The sequence below is a fragment of the Mesoplodon bidens genome (assembly GCF_964165515.1).
Source record: "Mesoplodon bidens genome assembly, chromosome: 10".
Lineage (NCBI taxonomy): Eukaryota > Metazoa > Chordata > Mammalia > Artiodactyla > Ziphiidae > Mesoplodon > Mesoplodon bidens.
The window spans coordinates 67,876,252-67,902,377 of NC_138172.1; the positions used below are offsets into that span (position 1 = coordinate 67,876,252).

General features: G+C 36.9%; 1 protein-coding gene across 7 annotated transcripts in view; it reads right to left on the reverse strand.

Annotated features, from left to right (window-relative positions):
- Positions 1 to 26,126, reverse strand: part of FKBP5 (FKBP prolyl isomerase 5) — a 113,203-nt gene that overhangs the window by 57,913 nt on the left and 29,164 nt on the right. For 4 of the 7 annotated variants that reach the window (XM_081245335.1, XM_081245330.1, XM_081245332.1 and 1 more), the window contains 2 exons: positions 11,594 to 11,722; positions 4,463 to 4,607 (listed from right to left, as the gene is read on the reverse strand). In XM_081245335.1, coding sequence (XP_081101461.1) covers positions 4,463 to 4,607; positions 11,594 to 11,698 — 250 coding nt within the window. In that variant the 5' untranslated portion in view covers positions 11,699 to 11,722. The remainder of the gene's footprint in view (positions 1 to 4,462; positions 4,608 to 11,593; positions 11,723 to 26,126) is intronic. The other 3 variants (XM_081245336.1, XM_081245331.1, XM_081245334.1) reach the window with 1 other exon arrangement.

A 26,126-nucleotide genomic window follows, 5' to 3' on the forward strand; every position in this document is an offset into this window, starting at 1 on the left:
TTTACTCCAATATGCTAATGACTGCTAAATTAAAAGATGTTTTTACCAATAAACATGGGTCATCATGCATCTAATAAGGTTAGATTAACATTAAAAGCAGATCACTGATATTTACTTCATTATGGTTTAATCTCAATAGTAAGAGAGAAGTATAGGTATGTGAAAAATCCAAAATGACTGGTTTGTTTCTCTTCTCAAATCTGGGGGGAGAATATGAGAGAGGATTTTTATCTTCATAATTCCCAACCATGTTAGTCATATACGAAGAACACAAAAAACCACTTCACTGAAGTAGCCTTTTATCAGAAATCACCAGACCTTTATATAGGGGTAGATGGGGAAGGCGTGAAGCTTTAGTGTCCTTGGATTTACTTATAAGAACAGAGGTAGATACAATTCTTTCAGCCCCCAAACCCATCCCTTCCCAATTTTAGTGATAACATATTTGCTGCAGGCAGGGAAGGGGAAAGAACAGAACCCCTGTTGTGGAAGTATACTTGAAAATCCTGAGTCATTCTTATTTCAACTTCTTTTAAGATGGGTTATGGACACAGTTCTAGGAATTCAGAACATGAAACAAAGATTTAGTTAAGAAAATCCAGTGAGGGAAACCATCATCATTCTAATTTCTGTAACATATTCTGTAGTGGTGATAACCAACTGTCTTAGATTGATCCAGTTGTTGTTTTTCCAGACTTCCTGGGGCTAAAAAAGATGGTTAAGCATTCAAAAGGTCTGTATGCAGGCATAGTAAATAGGAGTGAGGCCCCAAACTGCTGTAACACAGCTCTTGCCACTCCATTGTAAAGCCAGCCAATAATCCCAGTACTGTAACAACAACAGTAACAAAAGATTTGAGTGCTTACTATGTATTAGGCTGAGTGCTAAGCAACAGTGTGTAATATCTTATTTAATCCTCAACATGTTATTGTATATACTATTATTATCATCACTTTATATATGAGGGAAGTGAAGCACAGAGTTTCAAAGATGGTACAAAAAGAACAACAGACACACATACAAACAATGTGTAGGTATACCTCAAATTTATACATATGGTATGTGTATTTTTAATGCGATTTTTATAGATAAGTTCTTATGATTCTATTTTAAATACTGAAGTCACAAAAGAACCCCAAAATCAGTGTGACTTTCCACTGAAATATTTCTATTTATTCCCTTGGGAGAGGTACAATATAAGGGATCAAGAGAGTTCAATGTACAATATTTGTGCTACAGTTATTTATATTATTTTTCTTCATTATGTTATGAAGTAGCTACTGCCATAACATATAGGTATAAAACTATGAACTGCCTAACCAATGTTTGTTTTATAGGCAACTGAACACATTAAGTTATAGAAGTTTTACCAGAGGGATACTGCTCTAGTCTCATATTTCTAATTATCATCTTAAGGGGGCCTCTAAAGGTTCTGTAATTGTGTTGGGTTTAGTCCTTTACACTTTTTGTTCCTGTACTCTTTGCAGAATATACAAGAATGGAATCTTAGACTCAGGATTAATCTCAAAGCTCTTCTACAGACGCTTCCTTTTTGTAAGAGCAGGGAAGGTTAGGTGGCTTACTCATGTTAATATACCACAGGAAAGAGCAAAGACAGGAACCCCGGCTTCCCAACACCCAGCTGGATGCTCTCCCCATGAGACAACACTATCTCTAGATAGGTGTGCCATAGGTACCAAGTCAATTGGAAGTTGCCACTTTTCTCTCTGCTCAAAATTCTAGGAAAGATGAAAGACTCACTCACCATTGCATGTTTTGTTGAGAAAATCTGGATAGAGAAGCAATTCTTAAGTCTACTTGCAAAGATAACTGCTGAGAGGAGACCTATTATCTTAAACCTACCAACTTCTTCAAGACAGAAATTCACAGGCGGAGGGCAGTGGGAACAAAAAGGTCTGATGAGGCCATTTACTCTGAGGTCATCTAAATTAAATAATGATGCCACAGCCATGCTGGTGGCCCTGGAAATTCACATCCTTACATCAACAAAAATGAAAAAAAGTTTAAGTTAACCGTCATCCTTATCTGCTATGTTAAGAAAAAAAAATCTGTATTTGATTTTGATTGCTATCTTATTGAACACAAGATTAATCTCACATGAGCCATTAACTCACTGAGGACCCAAAGGAGAAGGGAGCAGTGGCATAGCCAGCACTAGAACTTGGAGAGAGTACAGCTGTACAGGAAGCAGAAGTCACCAGGACATAGAAATGCCTGTGGGTACCAGGGAAGGCAGAGAGGCAGAAAGAGTTTAACTCCTTAGCTACTTGCTGTTTCCTTTCCCGCATCCTTGCTTAGCTAGCAACTCAACTAAGGTGTAGAGTCAGAAAAAGAAAGGAATTTTTCAACATTGAGCCATGGTGGTGAATGGGGGGGATCGCCCCTTTGCTCCTACACTTGATCTGGGAACAAACTAGAAGTCTGCTATATCTGTGGCAGATAAGAGTAAAAAGACTTTGTAATTCAGCCACTAACTTCCAACAAGCCACATGGTCCACAAAGTTCAATTTGATCTATGGGGTATGATTCTTCTTCCAAGATTAAAAAAACTAAGAATACTAAATTAACTGAAGACATTTAAAAGCATTTGTAAAGAAATTAGTAAAAAATCACATTTAAGATTTTAAAACAGTGGTTCTCAACTTTTTATCCTCAGGACCCCTTTACATCTTAAAAATTGAAGACCCTAAGGTCCTTTTGTTTGTATGCTGTATCTATTGATATTTACCATATTAAAAAAATTTGTTAATAGTTATTTACCAGTTCATTTAAAATAACAATAACCTCATATGTTAACATAAATTATTTTTATGGAAAATAACTATATTTCCCAAAAGAAAAAAATTAGTGAGAAGAGTGACGTTGTTTTATCACTTTACAAATGTAAAATGTGTCTGACTTAATAAAAGACAACCAGATTCTCATACCTACTTTTGGATTCATCTGTTGCAATTTTTGGCTGAAGTATATGGAAAAAATCCAAACCCGCACATATAGATAATCAGAAAAGATAGGAGTTTTTTATAGCCTTTTCAGATAATTATGAATATAATCTGATACTACATCAAAACTGGACAAGTGGTAGTTTCATAAAGGTTAGTTGCAATGTGGAATCTGAAACCGTTATCAATGAACTTTTCATATTATGTTACGTTAAAATCCATTGGTCTAGCTTACACATCAAATGGACCTTTTACTCATGCGTAATTTTATAACGTCTTGCATTGGTCATTGGGAAAATATTGTTCACTGAGTCACACAATCTTCCAAATGTTAACACATTTCATTTCATATTTTAAAAATCACATTCATTAATACTCATTGATCTCAACAGAAGTCTTTTAAGTTTTGGGAAGCTGGCAAGCTCTGAGTAGCAGATACAAATTTTCCAAAACTGTAATTTTCACTTGAAAACTCAATGGCAACAAATACTGTCAGTTGTTGTCCTTGAAGTGACAGGCTCACTTCATTCATTTGCAAGAAAATATCTGCCAAATACGGAAAAATCAAGTCTGAATAATCATAGTTTGCTCTTTCAAATAAAAATGGTGCTTCGGGCTTCCCTGGTGGCACAGTGGTTGAGGGTCTGCCTGCCGATGCAGGGGACACAGGTTCATGCCCCAGTCCAGGAAGATCCCACATGCCACGGAGCGGCTAGGCCCATGAGCCATGGCCGCTGAGCCTGCGCGTCTGGAGCCTGTGCTCCGCAACGGGAGAGGCCACAACAGTGAGAGGCCCGCATACGGCAAAAAAAAAAAAAAAAAAAAAAAAAAAATGGTGCTTCATGGAAAAAATGCAGCTAGTTCAGCTCTTGACTAAAGCCAAGTACACAAGTGCTTTCCCTTGAGATAGCTACTGTAGTTGGGGATGCAGAAGTGTTTTATGTGTGCTTTCCCGTCTGTCACAAAATATCAAAACAATGTGAAACTCATTAGGATTTAATAAAATTAATATATTTTACACCTTATCAAGGACATTCTTAAGTGAAACTGGCCTTCTTTTTTTTTCTTATTTAAACAGTGAGTGAGGGCATACTAATGGTATAGTTTGGTGCCATTGCCTAGATTTGTGCTAAGGCTCCAGCAAATATTCACCATTGCAGCTTGGTACCATCGGTGCAAATGTCAACACAGTAAAATAAATGAATGAATGAATGAATAAATAAATAAATAAATAAAATCTTAGTATTATTATGAAAATAATTTTGACACTATGGACCCCCTAAAAGTATCTCCGGGACCCCACAGGGATCCATGGACCATACTTTGAGAACTACTGCTCCAAAATATCTTTATTTTTGGCAAGGATAGGATCCATGAGAACTACTGCTCCAAAACATCTTCACTTTTGGCAAGGACAGGATCCACTAGCTCCCGTATAATATAAATAGCAATAAATCTAAGCAAAACACAACTCAAAAAAAAAAAAAAAACCCTCTTACCTTTGCCAAGACTAAAGACAAATGGTTCGTTTCGATCATGACTGGAATCAAACTTCTTTCCATTTGACAGTTTTCCTTTGTAATGGACATAAACTTTGTCTCCAATCATCGGGGTTTCCTCACTATTCCCTACTCTTTTGACAATCTAGAAAAGACAAGTGTCAAGAAAAATGAGGTTAAACATTTTATTTCTAATCAGAGAATAAAGAGGTCACACAGTCCCTTCCACATCACTCAGGCACATTTGCAAACAACTGTCTGTCCTTTCTAAAGGCTTCCCTCCCAGTTCTCTCAATGATCCTCACTGTTACAAAATTATCCTGTACTACTCTAAATCTTTAATGCTATACTTAATTGTATTGTTAATCACACTATTCTCTCAAAATAATTAATCAATAGATCTTGTTTCATTGGTTTAATGCCTCATCTTTTGACACTGAAATCTTTCAAAACACAGTTAGTCCATGTACAAACTGAATTAGACCAAAAAGATTAGTGGACTTTCAAAAACATTCAAGAAGAATTCTGAAGCAAAGTTTCAAAGGTGAGATTTTTATTTCTCTCCTTTGCTAAAAACATTATTTTTTGACTAGATCCCACTAGTTTGGTTTAATTTCAAAAAGCCCAATTTCCTGATATAAAGTTATACGTCCTACTATTTGAAGAATATTCAAAGTGTAAAAAAAACAGTACCACTGCACAGTTTGATATGATACTGAATAACTTGTGTTCTAGTAAAGGAAATGCCAAAAAACTCCGAGTTGAAAAACATTTAACTATCATAAAATCCAGTATATTTATTTTGTTCTTGGCAGAGCAAGCCACTAATGCAGTTGGTCAGTTCTGGGAAAAGAAAATCAAATCCAGGCATGTGGTGTATAATTTATTCTGTCAATCACTTATGCCAAATTAATCATTTTTATTAGATAACAGAGGATGGTAGCTAATGTCCAATAAACATTTTTTTGGGGGAAGGGTCTGAATTTTTATCTGAAGAATTCAATTTTTTTTTTTTTTTTTTTTTTTTTTTTGCGGTACGCCGGCCTCTCACTGCTGTGGCCTCTCCCGTTGCGGAGCACAGGCTCCGGACGCGCAGGCCCAGTGGCCATGGCTCACGGGCCCAACCGCTCCGCAGCATGTGGGATCCTCCTGGACCGGGGCACGAACCCGTGTCCCTTGCATCGGCAGGCGGACTCTCAACCACTGCGCCACCAGGGAAGCCCCTGAAGAATTCAATTATTTGCTCCTAAATTCTTTTTTGAGATGTGTCCTCCTTGCCCCACCCTCATATCACCACATAAACACTGTGAACTTAGATTCTACAACCTTCTTAGCTCAAAAGCCTAGAAATTCTAAAGGAAAAAAAATGATTACTGCAACTTCATCAAAAAAAAGTGTTTGAACTAATCAATGAATTCAGTAAAGTTGCAGAATTACAAAATCAATATACAGAAATCAGTTGTGTTTCTACACACTAACAAAATATCTGAAAAAGATATAGAGAAAACAATCCCAGAAATGTAAACCAAAACCACAATGAGATATCACCTCACACCTGTCAGAATGGCTGTCATCAAAAAGACAAGAAATAAAAAGTGTTGGTGAGGATGTGGAGAAAAGGGAACCCTCTTGCACTGTTGGTGGGAATGTAAATTGGTGCAGCCACTACGGAGGACAGTATGGAGGTTCCTCAAAAGATTAAAAGTAGAACTACCATATGATCCAACAATTCCACTTGTGGGTATTTATACAAAAGAAATGAAAACACTAACTGAAAAAGATACATGCACCCTCGCCATGTTCACTGCAGCATTACTTACATTAGCCAAGATATGGAAACAACCTGTGTTCATCAATAAATGAATGGATAAAGAAAATATATATATTTGTATGTTTTATATATATATATATGTACGCGCACACACACACACACACACACACACAATGGATGATTATTTAGCCATAAAAAAGAACGAAATCGGGACTTCCCTGGTGGCACAGTGGTTAAGAATCTGCCTGCCAATGCAGGGGACACGGGTTCGAGCCCTGGTCCAGGAAGATCCCAAATGCCGCGGAGCAACAAAGCCCATGCACCACAACTACTGAGACTGCGCTCTAGAGGCCGAGAGCCACAACTACTGAGCCCGTGCACCTAGAGCCCACGCTCTGCAACAAAAGAAGCCACAACAATGAGAAGCCCGCGCACCACAATAAGAGCCCCAGAGAAAGCAGCAGCAAAGACTCAGTGCAGCCAAATAAGTAAATAAATAAAATTATTTTTAAAAAAAGGAATGAAATCTTGCCATTTGTCACAACATGGATGGACCTTGAGGGAATTATGCTAAGTGAAAATAGGTCAGACAGAGAAAGACAAACACTGTATGATCTCACTTATATATGGAATCTTAAAAAAAAAAAAAAAGGGCTTCCCTAGTGGCGCAGTGGTTGAGAGTCCGCCTGCCGATGCAGGGGACACGGGTTCGTGCCCCGGTCCAGGAAGATTCCACATGCCGTGGAGCCTCTGGGCCCGTGAGCCATGGCCGCTGAGCCTGCGCGTCCGGAGCCTGTGCTCCGCAACGGGAGAGGCCACAACAGTGAGAGGCCCGTGTACCACAAAAAAAAAAAAAGAAGAAAAGAAAGAAAAGTAAAGAAAAAAACAACTAAATTTATAGATACAAAGAACAGAAACAGATTGGTGGTTGCCAGAGGTCAGAGTTTGAGGGGAGGGTGGGAGAAATGGGTAAAGGGAGTCAAAAGGTACAAACCTTCAGTTACAGAATAAGTCATGGATGTAATGTACAGCATGATGCAATAGTTAATAATATTGTATTGCATATTTGGAAGCTGCTAAGAGAATAGATCTAAAAAGTTCTCATCACAAAAAAAATTTTTTTAACTATGTATGGTGACAGACGTTAAACAGACTTATTGTGGTGATCATTTCACAATACATACAAATGTCAAATCATTATGCTGTACACCCGAAACTAATAAAACATTATATGTCAATTATACCTCAATAAAAAATCCCATTCACAATATCATCAAAAACTATAAAATAGTTAGAAATAAATTTAACCAAGGAGGTGGAAGATCTATACACTGAAAACTATAAGATTCTGATGAAAGAAACTGAAGAAGACACATATAAATGGAAAGGTATCCTATGATCATGGATCAGAAGAATTAAAAATGTTAAAATGTCCATACTACTGAAAAACATCTATAGATTCAATCCAAGACATATCAAGACATATCAAAATTTCTGCATTTTTCACAGAAATAGGAAAAAAAAAAAAAGCTAAAATTCGTACAGACCCATAAAAGATCCCAAATAGTCAAAGCAATTCTGAGAAAGAACAAAGCTGGAGGCATAACATTTCCTGATTTCAAACTATATTAAAAACTATAGTGATAAAAACAGAATGGTACTGTCATAAAAAGAGGCACACAGACCAATGGAACAGAATCGAGAACCCAGAAATAAACTGTAGCATATACAGTCAACTAATATTTGACAAGGGAGCCAAGAATGCTCAATGAGGAACAGATAATCTCTTCAGTAAAAGATGTAGGGAAAAGTGGATAACCCTATGAAGAATAAAATTGGACCCCTATCTTACACCACTCACAAAAATTAACTCAAAATCAATGAAAGACTTAAATATAAGATATGAAACTATAAAACATCTAAGGAAAACAAGGGAAAAATCTCCTTGACATTAATCTTGGCAATAATTTTTTGGATATGACACAAAAAGTACAAGCAACAAAAATAAATAAGTGGAACATCAAACTAAAAATATTCTGTGGGCTTCTCTGGTGGCACAGTGGATAAGAATCTGCCTGCCAACACAGGGGACACAGGTTCAAGCCCTGGTCCGGGAAGATCCCACATGCTGCGGAGCAACTAAACCCGTGCGCCACAACTACTGAGCCTGTGCTCTAGAGCCCATGAGCCACAACTACTGAAGCCCACATGCCTAGAGCCCACGCTCCGCAACAAGAGAGGCCACTGCAATGAGAAGCCTGCGCACTGCAACGAAGAGTAGCCCCTGCTTACTGCAACTAGAGAAAGCCTGCATGCAGCAACAAAGACCCAATGCAGCCAAAAATAAATAAAAATAAAATAAATTGGGCTTCCCTGGTGGCACAGTGGTTGAGAGTCCGCCTGCCAATGCAGGGGACACGGGTTCGTGCCCCAGTCCAGGAAGATCCCACATGCTGTGGAGCGGCTGGGCCCGTGAGCCATGGCCGCTGAGCCTGCGCGTCCGGAGCCTGTGCTCCGCAACGGGAGAGGCCACAACAGGGAGAGGCCCGCATACCGCAAAAAAAAATAATAATAATAAATATATAAATAAAATAAAATAAATTTATATATATATTAAAAAAAAAGCTTCTGCGCAGCAAAAGAAACAATCACCAAAATGAAAAGGCAATCTATGGAATGGGAGAAAATATCTGCAAACCATATATTTGATACTGAAAATATACAAGGAACTCATGGCTATAATCAAAAAATCAAGAAATAACAAGTGTTGTTGAGGATGTGGAGAAAAGTAAACCCTGTACACTGTTGGTAGGGATATAAATTGGGACAGCCACTATGGAAAAGAGTATGAAGTTTCCTCAAAAAATTAAAACTAGAACTACCATATGATCCAGCAATTCCACTTCTGGGTATAAATCCAAAGGAAATGAAATCACTATCTCAAAGAAATAATGGATAAAGATGTGGTATATATATATTATATAATATTATATATATATATATATATATATAAAATAGAATATTATTCAGATAAATAAAGACAGATAAATACTGTGTGATATCACTTATATGTGGAATCTAAAAAAGCTGAACTCACAGAAACAGAGAGTCGAATGATGGTTGCCAGGGGCTAGGGGAAAATGGGGAGATGTTGGTCAAAGAGTACATACTTCCAAGTTATAAGATGAATAAATTCTTGGGATCTAATGTACAGCATGGTGACTATAATTAACAACACTGTATTATATACTTGAGAGCTGCTAAGAGAATAGATCTTAAATGTTACCACAAAAAAGAAATAATTATCTGAGGTGATGAAGGGGTTAACTAACCCTACTGCAGTAATCATTTCAAAACATTTAAGTGTATCATATCATATATAAAATTTCTTTTTGGAGCTTACAATTTTAAAATGAATTGAGACTAGATTATATCCTCAAGACAGCTCCAGATTTAGGCACTAAACTTGTCTTGTTGGGGAAACCGGAAGTGATACCACAGTATCACTTGCTGATGTGAACAGCTCTGACTCCATGGTAGCCATTCATCCCATATGCCCAGTTACTTGAATATAGTCCTAGAAATGCAGATTCCCTCCAGAGGAGGGAGGGAATCATATCATGATACACATATCACGTGTATCATATCATCACATTGTATACCTTAAACTTACATAGTGTTATATTTCAAATATATCTCAATACAGCTGGGAAAAATAATTACAGTTTAAAAAATTATATTAAGTGCTAGTAAAAAAAAAAAAAAAGTAGAATCATTACTGCCCTTCTAGTACTCAAGGGTAAAAAACGTTTCAAAAAAGTTAATCTAAAAGAAATCATACGATATTCTAGAAGTACTCGTGTTCATGAACTGCATGCAGTATTTAGAAGCCTGAGCCTCCCGTGGAGGGAATCTGCATTTCTAGACATTTCATGTCTTGAGAGGCATTCTGGAGTATGGGATGAGTAATTCACAGAGCTACAAGGTTGAAAAGCCCTCTGAATGAATATATCATAATACACATCTTATGCTATAGATAGCATAAAGCCCTTATTCTACAGGTTCAAGTCTTCAAACTTTGGCTTGACATATAGCAAGCTAATAGTAAAACATGTATATTCGGAAGAAATTCAGGCGCAGAAAAAAGCTTTCACATAAGCAATATTAGCCAAAACAAACTAAAAGAATTCTCATTTGCTACTGATAACACAAGGAGATATTAAAACTCAGCTTAGTGGTAATATTTAGAATGTTTAAGATAATCTTTTCAGCAAAAAAAAAATTAATTATACAAAACTTGAACGCATAACAACAGTGTAGGAGAAAAAAGAACTTAGTATGACTAAAACCATTTAACCTCTCTTTATTATACAGAATAATAACACATACATATCTTCCACACATAAATGGAAGAATCAAAAAGAACTCTTTCTCACAAAACCACTGTGAGATAAAAAAAATGTAAAAATGATTAATTACAGAATGAAAAAAGTATTTTTAAGGAGGAAAGCTAATTCAAAAGTGAGATATATTCTCTGATGAAACCTCAAACAAATACCTTCACTGCACACAGGAATTCTATTTGTATGTAAAAAAACAATCCTTTTGAACTCTGCAAGTTAGCTTTTCTTTTTCTTTTAAAAAAGTCTTTTGAATTGTCATTAGCTAGCTTTAATATACTTAAATATTATATTAAAATAATAACCCATTTATACACTCTGAGAATAGAGCGACACAGCCTTTTGGAGTCAGACGTAACTTGGACCTAAACCCCAGATCTGCATTTACTAAGATATATGATTTGGGGCAAGTTAATTTACCTAGCTGGCCCTCAGTTTTACCATCTATAAACTGGGATTAAAAATAAACCTCCATAAAACAGGAATAAAGACACAGACCTACTTGAGAATGGTGGACTTGAGGATATGGGGAGGGGGAAGGGTAAGCTGTGACAAAGTGAGAGAGAGGCATGGACATATATACACTACCAAACGTAAGGTAGATAGATAGCGGGAAGCAGCCGCATAGCACAGGGAGATCAGCTCGGTGCTCTGTGACCACCTGGAGGTGGGGGATAGGGAGGGTGGGAGGGAAGGAGATGCAAGAGGGAAGGGATATGGAAACAGATGTATATGTATGACTGATTCACTTTGTTATAAAGCAGAAACTAATAAAATAAATAAATAAACCTCCAGTTATGAAGACAAAATGAGAATTTAACTGCAGTGTTTGGTACTTAGTAAGCCTCTATAAACATTATCCATCTCCACCTCCAACCAAAAAAAACAAAAAAAGACTTTTATTAACAATCTTTCCAGATAGCAAATTTCCCTAAATGTCATTCATCCTTGTGGCCTCACCTTTAATACTCCTCTATCTTTTTTGGAGGTAATATCCTCTCCCTGTTCAGCAACAGCTGCTGCGGGGCTTTCTCCATTGTTCTTGGCAGCTTCATCAGTAGTCATTGTCTTTTATAAGTAGACAACCTGCTGAGAAGAAACATATTTTAGCTAGGAAAGTATCACTTCTTTATGCATCTTAAATGCCCCTAGGAACTGAGCTTTACCTGACCCAAGATTTACTAAGGGCCAATAAGGTTAAACACTGAAAAGGAAAATAAAAACATTTGCTATGAGCATGTACTGATGTCATGAGGCATGTAAATGAAACATCATCCAACTCTTCAATTTCCCATCCAGCTCTGATCCCAAATTAGAGAGCAGACAAGTCAGGTTTGATAGTGATTACATTCCTTAGCATGATTACACACTGAGAAGTAGTCCTTTCAGAACTTTGAAAACATCCTTTTCCTACAGCCATATTCTTGACAGAGAATTAAGAACTTATCAGGTGATCTGATAAAGAAATGACAATACATCACAGTGGAAAACAGGACAGGCTTTCAAAATGACAGACCCCAGTCTGAGTCCTAGCTCCAGCAATATCTGTTTGACATTTGCAAACTTAGTCACTGAGCCTCAGTTTCACATCTGTAAAATGGATGGAGTTTTTGTTCATAGAGTTACTGTGAGGCATTAATGAGATAACAAATGTTAAGAGATTAGCACAAAGTCATAACTTAAAAATGTAAACATTTATCATGATTATTACTGGGTCTTTTTTAGAGCCACATTTTTCATTTCCTGCTCCAAAGTTCCTTTGGAGTGAGGTTCTTCCCTATCATGGCATTCCAGGCCCTCCACAACATGATCCTTACCTATCTTTCAGGTCTAGCTTCCACTACTTTCTTTCATGCAGCTCATGCTCTAGCCAAACCAGACCAATTCTTCTCCCATAACAAGTCCCGTGCTTTCCCATCTCCATGCTCTTGGTCACTCTTTTTTAAAATCCCCACTCTTGGGCTTCCCTGGTGGCGCAGTGGATAAGAATCCGCCTGCCAATGCAGGGGACATGGGTTCAAGCCCTGGTCCGGGAAGATGCCACGTGCCGCGGAGCAACTAAGCCCGTGCGCCACAACTACCGAGCCTGTGCTCTAGGGCCCGCGAGCCACAACTACTGAAGCCCGCGCGCCTAGAGCTGGTGCTCTGCAACAAGAGAAGCCACCGCAATGAGAAGCCCGTGCACCTCAACGAAGAGTAGCCCCACTTGCTGCAACTAGAGAAAGCCTGCATGCAGCAACGAAGACCCAACACAGCCAAAAATAAATAAAAATTTAAAAAATTAAAGAAAAATAAAGTCCCCATTTTTCCCACTCAAATGCTACCTCCATCTTACCAAACTTGACCTTCTATTTTGCAGTTGTCTGCCCTTTCTGTACTTCCTTAGCTCTCCCCTTGATTTGTTGTCTATAATACATTCGTAAGACAACACACTTGTTGTATTTAAAAGATCCTTGAGAGCAGGGCCATGCTTTGTCCATATTTAGATTCCTTAGAATGCCTCTACCTTTTAGACTGGAATGACAGAAAGGTCAAGGAACCTGGAGCTCCTTACAAGCTGTTTAATGTGCTTACTCTAACTTCTCTAAGCTTTTTCCCTACCTGTGTCATTAGAATAAAAATAATATCTACTTTCACAGAGTGATCTTCTGGATTAAATGGTATAATGTGTATGTTAAAAGTATACTATTCCAATGTTAACTCTTATTATTATCATCAGTCACCTAAATGACAGACACTTTTCATGCAAGGCAAATACCAACAGGCTAATCAACAAGACAAAACAAAACACACCTTGCTGGCTGCTGCCATGATGAATTCCATACTGCTCTCCTGGTTGAGCAGGGGAAGACAAGAATTAATCACTTCTACAGCTATTTCAGTATTAGGCTAATAATGGACATAAGGCTCCCTAAGTCACCTGTGGGACCCTCTTGCCTACACAGTTAAAAAGTGCTATTTTACACTCGTGAAAAATGTCTTACTGATACAACTGATAATTAGACAACTAAATATAGTTGATAGTGTTTTAAATCATTTCCAATTGACCTAAATTTACTTCAGTGTCAACAAAGACACAAATCAAATTTTGCTGTGCCCCCAAATCTTCAAAGAGAACACCAAAAACCAGGGGCTTAGCCCTTTGCTTTATTTTCTAGTACACTTTATGCCAAACACAGAAGATCCAAATGCTTGGCGCAGGATAAGGGAAAGGCCAGAACAAAGCGTTCTCAAACAAACAACAACAAAAATTAAGTACCTACTTGTTGTGTGATGCTGGGCAAGATAATTAGGGAAATTAGATGAACAGGGTTTGTTCCCAAATTCTAGTAACCTACCACTTATAAAACACTCTCTGATGCATAGAAATTTGCAGGAGCCACCTCAAAAACAGAGGGAAAAGATCTTTTAAACACTCTGAAGGTGTTGGACCATATCCCTGGAAAAATACATACACACAAAAAAATGTCCTGGTGCTTTACAGGTACAAAGACATCCATCAGTAAACCCCTGGGGAAACCCTGGAGTAAATCAATAAACAAATTAAAACCACCAAATGAAAGGTTATTAAGGAACAGGACAGCTACACGGTCTCAAAACAGGAACCTACAGATTACTTATTATTAAAAAAGGAAAAAGGGCTTTCCAGTGGAGTGACCTGACAAACCTCCCCCTTCACACAAGTGATCTGCATCATGACCAAACTCTGCATCTTCTATATTAACACAAACCAATATCAGTATGCCTCCTGATGTGATGTAATGGGAAGTATACATGTGGTATTCCTACCAAAAACATTTAACCTGAAACTAATCAAGAAGAAAAGACAAAATTAGGTTGTGGAACATTCTACAACTGGCCTAGACTCCTCAAAATGTTAATGTTATGAAAGACAAAAAAAAAGTTAAAAAAAAAAGAAAACGGGCCTGTTCTGGTTTAAAAAAGTCTAAAGAGACACAGCCACCAAATGCAGTGTGTGATCCTTGGCTGGATCCTGGATTAGGGGGAATAAAAATTTATAAAAGCACATTTTTGTGAGAATTAGGAAAATTTGGAAAAACAGACCATACATTACCTTATTATTACTGTATAATGTTAGCCTTCTGGAGTGTGATATAGCATTGTGGTTTTATACAGAATAATATCCTCATTCTTAGGAGACACATGCTGAAGTATTTAGGGGTGAGGTGCCATGATGTCTGCCACTTACTTTCAAATCATTTGAGAGCATGTGTGAGCACAAGTATCACCAAAAGCTAAAAACAGAGCATTCAGAAAGCATGACTACAACACATCCAAAGGCAATGCCTTTCTTTTGAATGTTTGTCATTTGTAGATCAGCTAAACTTTTAAATGAAAATACTGTCAATCAAAAAACATTTTCTTTTGTTCTAACCCTCCCCTTTGGAAACAATGGCTTGCTAAAATTTAAATAAATAGGGAACTTGTATAAGTTGATTTGCAAACTTTATAAATCTCATTTGATAAAGGAATTTGCTCTTCATTTTTGGTTCTAACACTTGAACGGATACAAATAATCTTTGTAATCTCAGAATGACTCTGACTAGTATGGGGTCCATGTGAAAAGAGGTAGCACGCATTAAATTAATTAAAACACAAAGATAAAAACAACACTAAAACTCTGTTGAACTTTCAAAGGCAGATAAATCTGGAAGAATAAAGAAATAAATTGAACATTCCAAGTACTTCCCCTTAATTCCAGTTATACCATTTGGGGTATAGATTTTTGTAAGCAAACAAAACAAATAAAGAAAAACTTCTTCCTTGATCTAATGTTACATGAAAAAAAGGCCGTAAGAACAGATAATTCCTAAAAAACTGTAAGACACACTAAGAAAATTTCACTTTTTTCATAAGAGAGCCTTTTCTTCGTTCCCCTACCCTAGGTTTATTCTGGATTTAAAAGCACTCTGTAGCTATGGATATTAATCTATGATAAAGCTCACTGTCCTGAACTGTCCAAAGGGGGAAATTGCTGCCCAGAGCCTCAGAGAGGGAACACACAGTTCGTTCTGTTACGGACATGCCAGATAAGCATGCACTCTCCAAAGTGCTGGTCAGCAAACACCTGAGACATCACAGAAAAATGAGACTAAGCTTAAAATTTCATCAACAGTGTACTGAAAACTTCAGTTAACATAACTAAATTGTCATATTCCCCCAAATGAGAAATCATTTTAAAGGTTTATCCACTAATTAACCATGTATATTACCTACTGTTGTAGTTGTTCTCTTTGTTAAAATATAGATATCTTGTATCACAGATTATCCTACTGTCTAACAGAAGAGTTTTCAGAAAGAAGACAAAAAAGAATATAGGAACTGGCTAATTTGTTAGAAACACAGAAAATTACAAAATTACAGCAGCACTCTTTCTAAGTACCATAGATGTCTGGGCCATAAAGGCTTTCAGTCTCCTAAAATTAAAACACAAAGGAAAGAGAGAAAACACAAGGAAAGGACTGTAACTGAATGCAGTATAAGTGCATCCTAATTTTGAAAATATTCATGTAAGGGCGAACTGGAAAGCTCTCATTTACTTTCAACCCCAGGCCTCTATCAAACATTCAAGTCCAGTAACACAGGAGTGTCAGGAGTAGTTATCTATTTGTAGGCAAGACACACACAAAAGAGAGATATACATGCATGCAGAGGAAACGAGATCAAATATAAAGACAGACTATATGTCTATATGAAACTGCACACTGTATTTATTCACCTACTTTCCCCCAGTTAATTTGCTTCCTCCACACTGGGGTGCGGAATGGGGAGATGATGAACAACGCTCTTATATATGCTCATACATTTACTTTTTCTCCTTTAAAAAAGAAACCTGCAAGAAGATATACAAAGAGCCAGTAAGCACGTGAAAAGATGTTCAACATCCTTATTCATAAGGGAAATACAAGTCAAAATCACAATGAGATACCACTTCACACTCATGAGGATGGTTGTTATCAAAAAAGGAAAAATGACAAGTGTTGGTGAAGATGTAGAGAAATCAGAACCCTCATGCACTGCTGGTAGTAATGTAAAATGGTGCAGCCTCTGTGAAAAGGTTTGGTGGTTCCTCAAAATATTAAACACAGAATCACCATATGATCCAGCTATTCCACTCCTAGGTATGTACCCCAAAGAAGCAAAACCAGAGACTCAAACAGATACAGTAGTAGTAATCACAAAAGCCAAAAGGTGGAAAAAATCCAAGTGTCCATAAATAAAATATGGTGTGTGCGCAATATGTATTATATGTTATTATTAAAATGAATATTATTCCATAAAAAGGAATGAAATTCTGATACATGCTAAACATGGATGAACTTGAAAACATTATGTTAAGTGAAATAAGCAAGACACAAAAGGACAAATATTGTATGATTCTACTTATATGAGGTACTTAGAATAGGCAAATTTATAGAGACAGGGACTTCCCTGGTGGTACAGTGGATAAGACTCCACACTCCCAATGCAGGGGGCCCAGGTTCGATCCCTGGTCAGGGAACTAGATCTCACATGCATGCCGCCACTAAGAGTTTGCATGCCACAACTAAGGAGCCCGCCTGCCGCAACTAACACCCTGCACAACCAGTCAACCAACCAACCAACCAAATAAATAAATAAATATTTTTAGAAAATTTATAGACACAGAAAGTAGAACAGAGATTACCAGGGGCTGAGGGTAGCAGAGAATAGAGTGGTTGTTTAATGGATATAGAGTGTCTTTTTGGGAAGATGAAAAAGTTCTGGAGAAGAGTGGTGATAACTGCACAACAATGTGAATGTACTTAATGCCACTGCACTGTACATTTAACCATGGTTCTCTCTTTAGCTCTCCTACCTTCCCCTTAATTGAGGATACCTTCTGTATTTCCAGTGCAATCCCAAAGTTCTGAGTCAAGCCTCCAGAAGTGATTATTGTATCAGTTCTTCGGGGACCAAAGACTCTGGGAAGTCCAATCATGAAGACTGGAGAGGAAAGAGAATCCTAAATGGAGCTACCCCTTGATTGCTACAAATTATTTCCTCCTTTATTGTCTCTCTCAGATACATACAATGCTTTGGTAAACTCACTTTCCTTCTCAGTAATTAGTGAAGAAAAGCAAAGTTAATACACCAAATTTACCATTACTCCTGTCACTAACCCTGTTTACTTGGATGAATTACTGTTCTTAAATAAGTAGGAGGCAAAGAGTTATATTAGCATTAAAACAAAACAAAAAAAGGTCTAGAAAATATTAGACCATCCAAATGCCAAGGGCTGAAAGACTAAGGGATCAACTTCCCCCACGATGGCAATGGAGCGACAGAAAAATCTGCAAAGCTCTGAGCTTGAAAACAAGAAAAGGTGTATCACTGAACTAGAACACAGATGAGATCAGCCAGAAGGAGAGAACAAAGAAGAGCAAACTGCCTTCTTAACACCAACTGTAAGAACAGCTCTTCCAAAGGGAGCCTGGTCAGCATCACAAAGAGCAGAGAAATTAAGTACAGCCCCACCTGGGGGACAGAGCAGACGCTGTGTTCAGATCAGTTAGGCCAGGTAGGTTTCCCTCCCTCCCGAATGCACAAGGTGGCTCCCATTTTTTTCTATGAACATGTAAGAATCTTCTTTACTCCTGGGGTTCGGATGTATCACCAGAATATACGTGTTATTAATCTTCTTTCCTTCATTCCTGCAGGGGCCTTAACATCCTGGTCCTTAAATGCTGAAGACAAGTCTTTGAGGATCTCAGGAAAGTTCCTACTAATATTTCTTTTCCTTCACTGTCTGTCCTCTGCTTCTAGAAGTCTTATTAGACAGACTTTGGGCATCTTGGTTCTATCCTCCAGGTCTCCTAAACATGTTTCTGGGATAAATATTAGAATTACCTGAGGGAGACACAAGAGAGAGGGGATATGGGGATATACGTATGCATATAGCTGATTCACTTTGTTATACAGTAGAAACTAACACAACATTGTAAAGCAATTATACTCTAATAAAGATGTTAAAAAAACAAAACAATAAAGTACAGCAAAGAACCAAGGGAAAAAAAAAAAAAAGAAGAATTACCTGAGAAGCTTTAAAAAGCCACTGATGCCTGGACCCACTCCCAGAGTCTGGATTTAACTGGTCTGTGGTCAGGACATCAGTGTTTTTAAAAAGCATCTCAGATGATTCTAATATGCACACAGGGTCCAGAAACCACCTCAATTTCATCTTTGCCTTTTTGCTCTATATTCTAAGAGATCTCCTTTGATGGAATTTCTAGATCACCATTTGGTTGTCAGCTATGCCCACTGTGTCATTTAATTTGTTCAAAGGATTTTTAAAAATATTTATTTCTATATACTCTTATTATCTGATTGCTCATTTTTTCTTAGCATGTCTTTACTTTATGGATGCAATTATCTTTCAAATATTTCTGAAGATTCTACTTACAATAAAATGGGACATCTCCTACGAATAAGTATTTGGCTAAAAAGTTTTTAAGGAAAAAAAATGCTGATTTTATGTATCCCCTAGCATCTCCCAAAGGTACTGGGCAGTGGTAAAGGTTGAGAAGTTAAGAAATGGAAAGGAGAGAAAGGTAGCACACTCTGAGTGTAAAGTTAAGAATAAGGGGAATGTATAAGATGCAAAATGTGAGAATTTTGAGACTTTTACTAGGCTTACAAAGGGAAACAGTAAAATGCTTTGGTGGAAAGGGGAGTGGAGAGCAAAGGCTTAAGAACAAGAAAGAACTTGACAAGCTTAAATACACAGGGAAAGAGTCACAGGGAAACAAAAATATAATGATTCAAGAGTAGGAAGAACAAAGGCATAGATTTGTTCATCAATTAAACATTTATAGATTGCTTATTTTTTCGAATTTTATTTTACTTTTTTATACAGCAGGTTCTTATTAGTTATCCGTTTTATACATACTAGTGTATACATGTCAATCCCAATCTCCCAATTCATCCCACCACCACCGCCCCCCAGCCACTTAAGTTACAGCTACATTAATATGGCTAAATAAAAGTATTCTAAAGCTTTTCCTCAAGAGGAATGTTTAAATAAAAATTAGCAAATTCATACTATAAAAATATTATGCTGTCTTTGAAAAGGATGAGATAAATCTAAAGAGAATCACTGAGCTAAGAGTCTAAACACCGAAAACATCAAAACAACTGAACTGAGAAAGGATTTTGTAGATGCCCATCCACTAAAAAAGAATACCATTGTAATAAATGAAACGTATTGTTACAATGCATAGCGCCCAGTGATGATTTGGTTCTCCCGGCTGTAAACAAAACCAACATCACTTGAGGATGTTACAAAGGGATAATACATGTGGTACAGACAATGTGGTATATCATAATTGCTTGCAGGAACCAACCATGTTTCCCAGTTATTTATAGATTTTGGTGTGTAGAATCATTTTAGAGCACTGGCTTACAATTATGCAAATATTACATATTACATGCCAAAATGTCTTTTTCATCATTGTTCTTCCTTAGAGTTAAGACAACTAAACTTTGGAAATATTAATATGGAACAGGCGAGATCTTAGCTATTGCAGATAAGCAAGCTTCTAATAATGACATGAAAGTTGGAACAACATCCAACATGGACTGTTAAGCGAATGGCAAGCTGCAGAACAATTTGTAGTATAATCCTATTTTTAGGAAGAAAATGGTGTATATTTACTTATATATACAAGAAAAATATATTTAACCACCATTAAAACAATGTTACCTCTGGAGAATGAGATTTAGGAGTTTAAGAAGGGATTTTCACTTATAAAATTTTTTATCATTTAAATAGTTTAACACTAAGTATATATTACTTCCATGATTTTTTAAGAAAACTTAGGACAAAGAGACGAAAACACTTCACGGCTGCACTCATCAGGACTTATTCTTTCTGTTCAACTTAACTCAAACATTTTGGAGTGCCTCCTATGCAGAGGAAGCAAAATCTGGTTGAGCAGAGTTCATGCTCGTGAGACATCCAGAAGGCAGTCAGAGACAAGGCCTGTGCTCAGGAGAGAACTCTGGGGGACAGTACACGTTGGGGCATGATCAGATTCTACATGGAATTAAGATAAAAGTACACTTGCAGTTACTGCTAAGAAAGTACAACAGTGGTTCTCAAACTTTTAACGTCCCAGCCCTACTTCTGATTACTAGGTCTTGTGGCAGAACAGATGAAATAACTTCCATCTCCCTGGAACTTACATTCTGGGAAGGGTAAACACAGTAGGAGTGAGTCTCCATTCATGTTTTAATAGAAAAATTAAATTTCTACCTGTGCCACAGTGGTAGATTATTAACTTGAGCTGATTCATTAGGGTCAAACAGTTTGATTCCAAGTCTGCTGGTGATTTCTAAGAACAGGCCAGCAAGGTAACATATGGCAAAGGTCTGTAAACATGGTATATAGGCAGAGAATGTGTCCTATTCATTCTTGAACCCCCAACACCTAGTGTAAATGGATGGCATATAAGAGGCAGTCGATAAACGCAAATGAACTGTGATTTTCAAAAGCAACTGATATAAAGATGGTAAAATAGCAGACACTATAAGGAATCAGCACTGAAATATCATTACCAGTTGACTGTATTCCTTCTCTAAATCTACTCTGAAAAATCTAATCTGGAGAATTACACCATACCTAAGTGTTCAACTATGAAAGTAAAAATAATATTCTGCTCTAATCAGGAGTGGTAATCAAGAAAACCCTAGCATAATGAATACATCTGTAAGTATATGTCTATGCATACATACACATAACAGGTTTATCTTATTAATTATATCAGTTTGACTAAAACACGGGCAGTCAAAAACAGAGGACCACACCTAGCTGTCAATCTCTGAGTATACACTAAATAGCAACTGGAGGAAGAGATGGCTCAGAGAGCTGGACTGCAGAAGGAAAAAACCTAGGATAACATTTTTGTATAGTACTGCATTCCTCTTATAGTTTCATTAAAGCACTATAACATAAATTAAGCAGGTTTAACACATGGCTTCACTCTGTTTCCCAAGGTCCATTATATGTCCAAGAGTAAAACTGCACAAGAATAAACTGCATTTTGTGTCTGTGATCAAATCCTTAAATACAGAAGGAAAAAACCCTTGGTCACCTTAAATCCCTCCACAAAAGTATGGAAGGAGGACAGGGACTGAGGAGAGAGAAGGGAAAGAGAGCTGCTCTCAAGTTTGACGACCAGAGCCTCTGCCTGGGCACTGGGTTTTGAGAACAAGGGGATGTTCCGTAACAGGAGAGACTCCTGTTTGGGGAGAAGTCTGGGGGGAAACAGAATCTATAAGGCTGTAACACATCCTAGGCAGGAAGAAATAAGGAAAATTTATTTTTGGTGTGACCCTGCCATCTCCCAAACCCCTCCATTCTGAGTTGGTACCTCCTCTGCATGCAGATCTAGTTATTGAACAGTGAAGTTTGTTAATATGACTTATTCCTTCTCCTCAGGGTCAGGGTTAGGGTTAGGACCTTCCAAAGTGACAAATTAATCTCATAAATTAATCCTGTCAACTAGATAAAGATTTGTCTACCTCCCTAAGTAAACACCCTTTTTGGAATGACTCATATATTCCATATTTCCAGAACAAATTTCTAATTAAAGGGTATATATGATAGAGGATTGAACCATGCCTAAATTTAAACTCAAATCCATTGGTAACTAGCTCTGGAATCTTTGGCCCTCACTCAGTTTCTCCATCTGTAAATTTCAGGGGGTAAGGTTTATTCCAACTCTAATATTTAATGTTTAGAATTCCTTTTTAATGAATAAGTACATATTTTACCTTATAGGACAATGAAGTTTGATATGTGGAAGGGAAAACAATTCCCAAGGAATGGAAAAAGTTATTCTGGTATCACAGAGTTCACTTTCTACTGCAACCCTCTGGCAAAACATTATTCTGAGGTTTATCCCCTTAGATATTTTCTACAGCTGCCACAACAATTGTCACCAACGTAATAGCTTAAACAATACGCACTTATTATGTTACAGTTCTGGAGGGCAGAAGTCAGAAATGGGTCTCGCTGGGCTAAAATCAAGGTGTTAGCAGGGCTGCATTCCTTCTGGAGGCTCTAGGAGAGAACTTCCTTTTTTCCAGACTCTAGAGGCTGTCCACGTTCCTAGGCTCATGGCCCCCCTTCCTCCATTTTCAAAGCCAGCAATATTGTATCTCTCTGATCATTCTTCTATAGTCACATCTCCCTCTGGCCACAGCTGGGAAAGTTTCCCTGCTTTCTTACATTTCTTAAGAATCCATGTGGTTATGTTGGGCTCATCTGGATAATCCAGGATAACTTCCCCACCTCAAAGTCTTTAACCTTGATCATATCTGCAAAGTCCCTTCTACTCTGTAAGGTAACATATTAACAAATTTCAGGGATTAGGATGAGGGCATCTTTGAGGGGGCCATTATTCAATACTATCTACCACAGATACCTAGTCATCAAAACAATATCATAAGAATTTCTCCCAAGCCTAGAATTCTGTTGACTTCCTCCATTTTATACTTAGGGCTCTTTCAACATTCTTTCCCCTCTCTCCCTTTATTTACCATCCAGTTGGATTACAGTGTTCTAATATGACAATACAATTAAATCTAACATTTGATCATTATTATTCTAAAAAATTCTTCAGAATTTCAGAAAGCCCAAATTGGAACATTTATTCAGTTTCTCAATTTTGTAATAAGTTAAAATTATAAGTAAACTTGATATATACAATGCAGGTTTTCCCACCTCATCAAACTTAATCACTGACAAATTATTTTTAAAATTATTCTGAGTCCCTTATGTGCTTCTGAAATTTAAACAGCTTGCTATAAATGTTGAAGAACACACAAGTACATTTTTTAAACAGATTTGGTGACAATACAATAAAATTCATATATTTAAAGTATACAAGTTGTAAGTTTGTATGTTTTTTTTTTTTTTTTTTTGCAGTACACGGGCCTCTCACTGTTGTGGCCTCTCCTGTTGCGGAGCACAGGCTCCGGACGCGCAGGCTCAGCGGCCATGGCTCACGGGCCCAGCCGCTCCGCAGCATATGGGATCTTCCCGGATCGGGGCACGAACCCGTGTCCCCTACGTCGGCAGGTGTACTCTCAACCACTGCGCCACCAGGGAAGCCCAAGTTTGTATGTTTTGACATATGTATATATATCCATAAAGCCATCACTACAATCAAGATAATGAATATATCTGTCACCCACAAAAGTTTCCTTGTGTCTCTTTAAAATTCATTCCTCTCTGGCTCACGTCAGAGCAATCTCTGATTTGCTTTCTGAAGAGTTTGTATTTTATAGAATTTCGTATAAATGGAATCATGTCTTTTTCCCCTGACTTCTTTCTCCTACTGTAATAGAGAATAAAATACATTGTTGCATTTATCAATAGTTCATTCCTTTTTATTGCTGAGTAGTATTCCATTGTACAGAGACAGTGGTAATTGTTTGCCTGTTGATGCACATTTGGGTGATTTGCCTGTTAATGCACATTTGGATTGTTTTCAATTTTTGTCTATTACAGATAAAGCTGCTATGAATATTTGGGTACAAATCTTCATGTAGTCATATGCATTCATTTCTCTTAGATAAATGCCTAGGAGTGGAATGGCTAAAGCACAGAGTAGGTGTACATTTTAGGTCTTTAAGGAAGTGGCAAACTGTTTTCCAAAGTGGATGTACCATTTTGTGTTCCGACCAGAAGTGTGTAAGAGTTTCAGTTGCTCCACATCCTAACACTTGGTACTATAAGCCTTTTTAACTGAAGACATTCTAACATGTATGTAGTGGTATCTAACTGTGATTTTAATCTGCATTTTCCTAATGACTAGTGGTGTTCATCATCTTTTCATGGGCTGATTTGCCATCCATGTATCTTTGGTGAACTGTTCAAATCTTTTGCCTATTTTTGACTGAGTTTTCTTATTATTAAGTTTTGAGAGCTCCTTATATAATGTGAATACAAGCCTTTAATCAGATACTGTGATTTGTGAATATTTTCTCCCAGTCTGTGACTTGTCCTTTTATTCTCTTAAAGGTGGCTTTCAAAGAGATGGTCTTAACTGATACAGTCCAATTTATCTTTTTTCTTTTATAAATCATGCTTTTGGTGTTGTACCTTAAAAATCTTTACCAAACCCAAAGTCAAACATATTTTCTTCTAAAAATTTTATTGATTTGGGCTTTACATTTAGGTCTATGATCAATTTTGAATTAACTTTTATATATGATATACGGTATGGATTTAGTTTTTTGTATATGAATCTCAAATTGTTCCTCACCATTCGTTGAAAAGACTAAACTTTTTTCCATTTAACTGACTTGGCACCATAACTCAAAAATTAATTGATCATATTTTCTATTCTATGGGTCTATTTGCTTATCTTTACACCAACATCATTGTCTTGATTATTGTAGCTATAATAAGTTTTAGAAATCAGATGGTGTTAAGTCCTCTCTGTTCTAGGACCTTTGCATTTCCATATAAATTTTAAAACCAGCTTGTCACTCTCTACAAATTGCCAGCTGGGATTTTGATTGAGATTGCACTGAATCTATACCTTTAGAGAAAACTGACAATATTGAATCTTCCAATCCTTGAACACAACATATCTTCATTTATTTAGGTTTTCCTTAATTTCTCTCAGTAATATTTTATAGCTTCCAGTGTAGAAGCCTTATATATCTTTTAGGAAACTTATCCTAGGTACTGAATATTTTTAATTTTACTATAAATAGTATTCTTTTAAAATTTCAACTTCTGACTGTTCATTTCCTAGTATATAGAAATATAATTGACTTTTCTGTATTGATCTTGTATCCTACAACTTTGCTAAGTGCACTTAATTGTTCTAGTAGCTTTTTCTTTCTTTTTTTTTTTAGAAATCATAGGCAATCATGTCATCTGTGAATAAAGAGTTTTACTTCTCTTCCAATTTGGATACCTTTTAAGTCTTTTTCCTGTCTGATTGTACTGGCTAGAACCTCAAATACAATGTTGAATAGAAGTGGTGACTCACAATGGACATCTTGCCTTGTTCCTGATCTCAGAAGGGAAAGATTTAGTCTTTCAGTATTAAGTATGATTTCAGCTATTGGTTTTTCATGGATGTTCTTTATCAGATTAAGGAAGTTACCTTCTATTCCTAGTTTTTTGAGAGTTTTTAATGTTGGATTTTGTTAAATGCTTTTCCTGCATTTACTCAGTTGATCATATGGTTTTCTGTTTTTACTTTATTGACACGGTACATGATATTGATTTTCAAATGTTAAACCAACCTTGCATTCCTAGGACAAATCCCATTTGGTCATTGTATTTTATCTTTTTATATGTTGTTGCAGTCAATTTGCCAAAATTTTGTAAAGAATTTTGCAACTATGTTCATGAGGGATATTGGTCTGTAACTTTCTTTTCTTGCAATGTATTTGGTTTTAGTATCAAGACAATACCACTGTCATGGAA